General features: G+C 39.9%; 1 protein-coding gene across 2 annotated transcripts in view; it reads right to left on the reverse strand.

Moving 5' to 3' along the window:
- Positions 1-1,022: 1,022 nt before the first annotated feature.
- Positions 1,023-9,294, reverse strand: part of LOC138060174 (protein HID1-like) — a 39,357-nt gene continuing 31,085 nt past the window's right edge. The window contains exons 23-29 of one of the 2 annotated variants that reach the window (XM_068905895.1): positions 8,560-8,633; positions 8,086-8,180; positions 6,867-7,045; positions 6,602-6,693; positions 5,849-5,948; positions 4,548-4,606; positions 1,023-3,130 (exon numbers count right to left, since the gene is read on the reverse strand). In XM_068905895.1, the coding sequence (XP_068761996.1) occupies positions 3,067-3,130; positions 4,548-4,606; positions 5,849-5,948; positions 6,602-6,693; positions 6,867-7,045; positions 8,086-8,180; positions 8,560-8,633 (663 nt within the window). In that variant the 3' untranslated portion in view covers positions 1,023-3,066. The remainder of the gene's footprint in view (positions 3,131-4,547; positions 4,607-5,848; positions 5,949-6,601; positions 6,694-6,866; positions 7,046-8,085; positions 8,181-8,559; positions 8,634-9,294) is intronic. The other variant, XM_068905896.1, reaches the window with a different exon arrangement.

Below are 9,294 nucleotides of genomic sequence, written 5' to 3' on the forward strand. Positions count from 1 at the left end.
GTTTGTATTGTTTAACCGTTGCCATGCACCCCAGCCTATAGTGAATTGCTACCGTTATTTTCAAAATCACTGTAAACACCATGTATTCCTTCTTTTTGGCAGTTGCCTGATGATTGCTTCGTGAGAAGCATGAAACTCGGAGTAGCAAATAAATGTTTTGACCTAGTTCAAGTCTACGTATCTATTCAAAGCTCTGGTAAACCCATTGAGCACTTTTAGCTGATGATCAATTTATCACGTCATTTCATTATATATATATATATATATATATGGTTCGGCACTTCCCTTCACTGCATTGTTCTGTAATTTTACCCACGATCTTGAATGAACAATTAATTGAGAATCGAACAAAGAGTAGGTTGCGCATGCAATGAGCGAAATTCGGAATAATGAAGACCGCATGCCATTTTTGACGGTCGATGCCATTCTTGGTAACCAAGCCTTTCGTCAAAAAGTAGATTGAAATTGCAAACCAAATGCCATTGTTTTATCTACGGGTTTAAAATTCGTCGAAGCACCAATTTTTATTCGGTTAACTTTCAATGACTTGTTAGGGTTAGCTTCATTTAAATACTTTATAATTGCAATGTTTGGAGTGGTTAGTTTGAAATTGTTTGTTTGTTTGTTTTTTTTTTTCACGTATAGGGTAAAATAGGTAATCACACGACTTCATTTTAGTATTCAGTTTGGAATAAATAAGCACGACTAAACTCTTGCTAAAACTACAAATTGCACGAATCGTGTATTTGTCCGTCTTTGAAAAAATTCACTCGTACTTACTTATTCCTAATAGCACTAGAAATCATTTGATCACCAATACAAATGTTTGACTACTTTGTCGACACTGAGAACATACCAACTTGAAGGCATGAGAGGTTGGGAGTGATCTTGAAATACAAACCAAGAAATGTGCTTTTCGTTTGATTCGTGTGCCCATCTATTTCGTTTCCATTGTGAAACGTCCTCCGTGATTTCAATCGGGTTTACCACACCGCACAAATAAGAACAAAATTTGAGACGCATTCAGTTAATAATTATCTTTATTGGTCCAAGCCAAATTTCGTTGCTACCTGACTAAATAACTCTAATACATACTTTTATTTCAGTAAAGTTGGTCTGGACATCAGAGGTTTTAATCAACCACCACGGCTATGACAACGAAAACGTCACTGAGACTTCAAAATAACTTCGAGTTTTCGCTACTACGAATTTGGCGATTACTTCATTTCCTTCACACTGTAAAATATATCCGATAGATCAAGTATCCTACAACTGTAATTGGCACCAAAAGTTAGATAAAGATGTGCTGTTCTGTGCTAACATAGTCAGAAACCTAAGCTGAATTTGGTTATTTCGCGTTGTTTTCTGAGGCATAGAAATGTACTTAAATCACTGAAACCAAACTTTATTCTTTCATGGTCATGTCGTTGCCATAGCCGTCGTCATTTCTAAAACTCCCTATTGGGTCCACCACCCCCTAAATCAGCTATTGAGATTATTAATCCACTTGGGAAAGTCGACGGATTGAATTTTCCTCTTTAAATAACTTTTGATGGCTAAAAATTAAGATACAACTAACAACCCATCAAAGTACGTTGCGCGACTGTACCAAGTTTACTTTAAAATTCATTATATACAAGTAAATTTCGACAGTGGCAAACAAATACCGGAAATTCAAAATGTACGCGTACGCAAGCGATAGAGCGTTTTCACTCACGTGACCAGTAGCCATATTGGATTACTGAAACAAAAGAAAGTATTTGCATAGAAATAGAGATCAATTCCCGGAGGATCAGTGTGGTACACCATCATGGCTACCGTGACGTCACGTGAAACGCTCTATAAACAAGCCTTATTCCCTAATAAATGTCGTTTCCAGTGAATTTTCAAGCTGGACCCACTGCTTTTTGCTGAACAAGACAAATAGCCAAACCCTGTATCTCCTGAGTACCGTCACATGATGTATATATTGGAAAAAGTAAGCCATTGGAAAAAGTAAGCCAAGAAACGTGTAGTCCGTTTTTGTATGAAAACGGAAGCCCCTCATTGTTTGAATTTCACGAAAAATACTCACTGAAAGAATCTTGACACTCTTGAGGAACCAATGCAGTTTTTATTTGCATTTCTCCTCTCTTTCCTTGCTTCATAAGAACAAAGTAAGATCCGACACTTCTGTCAATCGTCACGGTTAATTAACTTACTGATTCTATACTCGTTTTGAAGTCACAATGGACCTTATTCGCGCAGCGGCCGTACTGGTCACAGACAATAGATTCCGTGTGATTAAGGCCCGTTGGGGTTACCTTTTCAAGGGGACACCGAAAAATGCAGACTGTGCAGACCGTCTGTAAAATGAAAATTCGGGTTAGCCTAATTATGCCTAAATAATATTCAGGTTAGCATGTTTACGGTTGGCTCTCGATAATAGTGAGGATAACACTATATTTTACCCCTGCTCTACACGGTCTGCACAGTCTGTAGCCTGCGTTTTGGCGTGGCCGCCTTTTCAAGTCTGTACACATTTTCTCTGAACAATAATAATCATGAAGATACACCAACACCAAGTTGAAGTGCCTATCACCTCAACAAACTTTATCTGATAGACACTTCAAGAAAACCGTCGCTTGAGGGTAGTGCTTCAGCTTCCACAGATTCTGTTGCACGGGAAAATGCGTGCGAGTTTGCTTTTTCTTCAGATCGGGCAAAAATTCGGTGCGATTTTGTAGGTCAGTCAATTGACCGAATGCATAAATGGCGGCCAAAAATGTATTGTTAAGCTTATGTGTTAATGAGACTCACTAGCCTCGCTCTCAAGCAACCTTTCTTTTGTATTTTGTCCATGCAAACGAGGCTAGTGAGGCTAATTAGCACATAAACAAAAGAATATTTTTTTGGCCGCCATTTATGCATTCCGTCTTGCAGTAATGCAAAAACAAATCAATGGCGGAATTATTTTCGATAATTAACGGGAAATCGTCCTAATTTCCAAGAGCTTTTTAAATGTGTAACATACGATATCCTTGATCCGCGATACGTTGTCTCCCCAGCGTAGTCGCCGGACTATTACTACACTCGCTGGATTTCAAACAGTTTGACATCCGTGTCGTACCATATGGGAGGGTCAATATTCCTGAAAAATGAAAAGGATACGAATTAATTGTTTCAGTTGAGTGGTTGCTTTGCTTCTACAAAAGCTGGCCGATCTGTTCTGCAGGGATGGTGCAGTGGTGAGAGCACTGGCCTCCAACCAATGTGGCCCGGGATTGATTCCCAGCCTCGGTGTCATATGTGAGTTGAGTTTGTAGGTTCCCTACTCTGCACCGAGAGGTTTTTCCCCGGGTACTCCGTTTTTCCGCTCACCTCAAAAACCAACATTTGACTTGATTTGCGTTAATTGTTAATTTCAGTTGACAGTGTCCCCAATTAGTGCTCCAGCGCTAGAACGACTACACACTATTAGTTAAACTATCGAAAGCATGGAGGCTATCGCATGGTAAACCAGACCAAACCAGTCACCAGAGACTGCGCTGTCAGCAAAACAGTGTGCAGTCTCTGAAAAATCTACGAGCAAAGGTCTTGAGAAGAGGCCCTCGGTTCTTCGTTTTTCTCCAAGAAAACTGGGGAAGTCCAACACTTTTTTGTGGTCCTCATTGAAAAGGCAACATTTCATTTCACGGTAGTCTTTGTGATTACATTAGTTATTACTTATTCAAGGTTTAGCTCACACCGGCTCCACGTGAAAGTGTTGTCAGTTGTTAACGTCCAGGAGATGTGAGCGAAACTTTTCCCTCATTTACTTACAAAACCCGAGTGTGTCATCATGGGTTAAAGTTTCGATCGGCGACTTCCCACACTGAAACTCCGATGCTCTTCGAAATGACCCAACCAAATTTCAAGCTATGCAATAGACCTCATTCGCTTGTCAACTTTGTTTTCCCAATGTAAGAAAGGAAAGGAAATGAACTTTATTTTAAGTGCCTAGTCGTTCTAGCGCTGAAGCACTAATTGGGCACATTGTAAACTGAAAATAACAATTACCGCAAATCAAGTCAAATTGTCAAATATGACAATACTCAAGAGGGTATTTATTGACAAGCGAATAAACAATCGGGCTGGGTAACCTTACAGCAAAATGAGAAGTGAAGGAACAAGACTACAGCGAGCCACAGAGGAAAGTAGTAAGTCAAGAGAAAATGAGGGGACAGAGAAGGAGGCTCCCGGTCCAGCCCTTGGGATATGTCATGTCCACGAAAGTCATTTTTAGACGAGCGGAAGTCTTCCGAGACGTCCGCATGCAGGCCAACCTCGGTCCGATGTTTGAAAGAAAATACATATTCACCAGCCTTCCACGTGCGCCATCATTTTCTCTTTTCACTAAGAACCTGAGAGCGAAGCAAGACTGCATGCGGACGTCTCGGAAGACAGACTTCCCCTAGAACAAAGACTTCCGCTCGTCTAAAAATAACTTTCGTGGACATAATATATCCCGGCCAACGCCTTGAGCCTCCCTCTCTGTCCCCTCATTTTTTCTTGAGTAAGTTAAATACCTGAGGTAAATTATTCCCCACATGTAGGTTCGAAACCACATTTGCGTTCCACTGTTCGCCTGTAAAAGAAACCCAAACCGTTCGGTTATGAACTCTACAAGTATTGCATCCCTAAACTTGAATTTATCAATAGCAAATACGTGCTGCAAGGGGAGTCGTGAAATAAGTGCAAATTAAAGCCCCTTAAGTAACGCAGAACTTGCTTCCGTGAAAAGTGAAGAAATCTAGCAATAAAAAGGGACGGAAAGACTGCATAACGAGCACAATATTCTGTTACATTTAGAAATGGAAAAGAGCACTAATGACACTGAGGTAAAAATTCCTTTATAGCCGAACGCTATGTACCCTGGATTCCAGAGGTTATTTTCTCGCTATGAAAAGACAGACAAAAGAGCGAGTCACAAAGCGCTCTTTTGTCGCTCTTTTCATATAGCGAAAAAATAACCTCTGGAATCCCGGGTAAACGCTATGTGCATTCCACGTAAAAGGAACTTTTTTCAAAACACAACTTAACAATGCAATTATGCCAAGGAAAACATTGTCTTATAAACGCAATGTCACGTCCATAAGGAGAGAATTTTCAATTTAAGACATCTTGAGCGATAAAACATTACTTTGCCTAGGTTAAGAACAACAAATTTAAGTTTAGATGCCACTCAAGTACATTCAAAGACACTCTGTCTCCTTCGATAGTTTTCTCGATTAAAATGTGGTTAATGTGATAGTATCCCAATTCCACACTGGTCTTCCTCTGGAAATATCACTAAATGGCTCGTGACATTAGGGCCGTTTATACGAGAGAAAAATAAGCCGCGGCTAACTCTGGCCGCGGCTTACGTAAGCCGCGAAAGGAACTATTTATACGAGTATAAACTCCCCGGCCAGGATAAGCCGCGGCTTGAGAAAGCCGTGAACGTAGATTTTGTACCATTTATACGAGGTGTTCGCGGCTTACGTAAGCGGCGGCCAGAGTTAGCCGCGGCTTATTTTCTCTCGTATAAACGGCCCTATTGATGACTACTCGCAGCGATTAATGAAATTGCGTTCGATATACTGTCATAACTCTGCTTTAAGGAATAAACATCTCGGACAGGACACACCTTAAGGGCTACACACTCACACATTCGCCAAATACTGCCGCTGGTCTTACATACTATCACACAGAGATCATCACCCACGAAAAGAATCGAAAATTGGCATTTTTTGTGGCCTTTTTAAAGCGCCCTAGCAACTTGTCGATAGAACAAACGCATAACAAAGACGCTTGCTTAATGTTTTTTTTTTGGCAACAGTCCGCTTACCTGATATTTTCGGATGAGAATAGGGTGCGGAACGGGTAACAGGCCGACCAGGGTACCATGCTGAAGGAACTTGATAATCTCTGACTCATCCGTCAAACCCCTAACAGCGTGAAAATGACGTGAACATATTGAGAGAAGAATGTTTCTGCAAACTTATCTTATGATGACATTTTCGGTTGCAATCCCTGAGTCAAAGATAGCTCTTACACCGTTCTGTGGATTGGTTTATAGACCGTATTCATAAATGGCGGCCCATTTATAATTCTTTTGTCGAAGTGCAAATTAGCCTACCAGGCCTCGATACCATACAGTGAATTGAAAAGAATTCTTGCTCTAAAATGAGGCTAATTTGCACGTGGACAAAAGAATTATAAATGTGACCGCCATTTATGAATAAGGTCTATATTGTTATTAAACTTCTTATACTATACATTAATATTTTGTGTTGTAAATATGCGCCACTGTAAAGGTGAGCCTTTACTTGTGTTAAAATGTTGAAATTAAAACCTTCAAATTTCAAAAACAGTTTTATCAGCCTACTGTATGTATAATGAGAATCAAATGAGCATTTTTGGGGACAGACCATGCATTCTACATGTATGTAGTAGGGAAGAGGGAGCATTAAAGGCGAGCATTTTAGAGGCGAAGTAAAAGCGTCATGTACAAAAGCCTATCATGGTGGCGAGATGACAGTAAACCGGTTTAGCACCAACCATGTTTTAATTCAAGAACTCAACCTTCGAAATAACTTACTTATCAATGCAAATTTTCTCGACTTGAGGAACCAAAACTTGAAGCATCCTCATTATGGTCTGCAGGGGCAGCTTCTGCTTCCAAGATTGAACCTAAAAACACAAACAACAAAAATCCCATAAATTTGGTCCACTACATTTTTACTTTAGTAACGTTTGGTCTAAGCTTTTGAAATAGTTCTAAAGGACTAGTTTTGTAGCAATTGTAGTTATCAAAAATGCACCCAAGCCCAAATTTCACCTCACTATATTTCGTTACGACTTACCCATTCCGGTGTGGCGACAAAAGGCCCCGGGCTAGCCAGAGAGGAAGATCGCCCAATGGACTTCTTTTCTGTGCGCTTTGTTCCAGGGGTACTGGGTGGAGTAACATCCCCTACGGAGCGCGCCTCAATGTCACTGGATTCTGACTCACTAGCAGGGTTACGCACCTCTTTGACAGACACTAGAAGACAAATAGAAGAGGGGAGATTTAATCGTCAAGTTAACTAACCGTGCCAGATACCCCTTTTACGATGGAATTGTAAAATAAGGAGGACGGACAACTGAAAAGCAGCATTCTGGTCACCGTTACAAACACCAAGAGCTGTAAATTTCAATACGGTTCAAGTGTTTCTTCAAATTATTAATTCGATATTTCCTATCAAAATTGAAGGATGACCATCTGAGTAGGAATGAACCTACTGTTTCACAAGTAAAAGTTACAAGTAATGTAAACATCCCCTTTGTATGGGATTTAATGTAGAAGGCAATTAATAACATAATCGATGTGTCAAAGATTCAAAGCATTAACAACAAATTGGGCAGACATATTTTCAGGAGCCGTTTCAATGTTGTCAAAATTGTAAGACTGATTTAAAGGTGCCCCAGGAAAAGCGTGACAGACCACAACACCAGGGGCTGTGAGCCCTGTTCTCTTCCCACATAATGTTCGTTCTTCATAAGCACTGCAAGGAAGGGATTAAAATTTAGTCCTTGTCCAAAGAGACCAGAAATTCTGTCAGAAAGGCTGGGCACGTTTTCCTCAGTTATTTAAAGCCGGTTAGTGTTTGTCGCACTGACGTTCAGCCATGGTACATGTACTGTAGATGGATTCTCAACGAACTTGGCCAACTGGCTCGCTATTGCAAATGCGCATAAAGATCTACAGTCAACACTTTGACTATTATTACATGTATGCAATGCAAACCACTTTCCCTCATGCACAGTAAGCATTTCCAGCTTTTCTCTTATCAGACAGGCTGTTGTCACTCTTACATCGCTCCGATACTGTAACCCAATTTGTCTCCAACACATGTTTTGGTTAAAAAATAAAAAATAAAAACCCTGGGAGGGCCTAACCTTTGAACGAGTCGTGCCACTGATGGTAAGATTCACTTGTAAAGCCAATTTTATGTCCAGTTTCTCGTGGCTGAATTAAGGACAGGGCTGTGGCATGTCATTATTCCCAAACTACATACACATAACTAGTAAAACAAAACTTACTATCAGCCGACATTTCCGGCATACTCCCTCCAGATGTTGAGGCAGCTGCTACAGGCTTCTTTTCTTCTCCTTCACTGCTTGAGGCTGGGGCATCCCTGCAAGTTAGAGAAGACCTTCTGTCGTCCAAAAAGTCAAACATTTTTTTTTTATATCCAGAGGAACACCACATTAATGAAATCAAACAGCAGTGAATTCAAAACCTCCAACGACATTAGTTGTGCAAGTGATCAGAAAAAAATGTTGAATCTGTGGAAAGTGTACCCAAATCCAGACATGCAGTAAAACGTGCATACTATGCAGCATACGTACAAGTTCAAATTGTATAAAAATTATGAAGATCGAAGAACAAACATACGAACATACAAAAAAAAAAAAAAAGAACAAACATACTAAGTGTGAATTTCAATGTACAACTATGCGAATATTTCATTTAGACCAATGGAACTACAACAGATTAACCTCGGTTTTTCGTACTTGTCTGAGCCTTGGGAAGTAATTCTTCGTCTTGGTTTCTGAACCGTTGCAGGATCCGTCGGAAGGTTTGCCAACTGAAAATACAGGATTATGGTACAGGGAGAATGTGTCAAAAGTTAATTAAATATACTGCCTGACCCTACATTGTATTTCTCAAGCATACCTTAGTGGTTTGGAATGTAAGTTGGTAAACCATATTAAAGGGAAGCTACTTGTAATCACCAAGGCCTACAGTATTTCTTCAAAGGCTGATGAAGCTACTGTAATTTTGGAGTGGAGTTTATTTGTCTGCGACATTATCTGTTTCGAGAAGCAAACAGTTTTCCGAAAGTGAAGCTAAAGGAAAAGTGTGAACTTCGAGGAACAGCTAACGCCCAAGGACAAATTCCTGAGCATATTATTAAAATTTAAAGTAAAATGGAGGCTACAAATTAGACGAAACGTTTATGAACAGCTTACCGTCAAAAACGTTTGCAGCCTATGAAGTTGATTTTTTGATATTTTCTGCTATTGCTTTATAGACCAGCGAGTTTATTTATTTTCTTCTTCCGTCACAAAAGCGAACCATTCCCCCATCGTTGCAAAAGGTTTGGGAAATTGAGGAGTATCATCGATATTCCCCAGTTTTAGTTGTTAGGACTACAAAAATCATTTAAGTGAAATAATTTTGTCTTTCATTGATGTTTATAATAATAAACAGAACCTCTTGGAAAACAAGTGGAAAATTTTCACACA

The sequence above is a fragment of the Montipora capricornis genome, chromosome 8, assembly GCF_036669925.1.
Source record: "Montipora capricornis isolate CH-2021 chromosome 8, ASM3666992v2, whole genome shotgun sequence".
Taxonomy (NCBI): Eukaryota; Metazoa; Cnidaria; class Anthozoa; order Scleractinia; family Acroporidae; genus Montipora; species Montipora capricornis.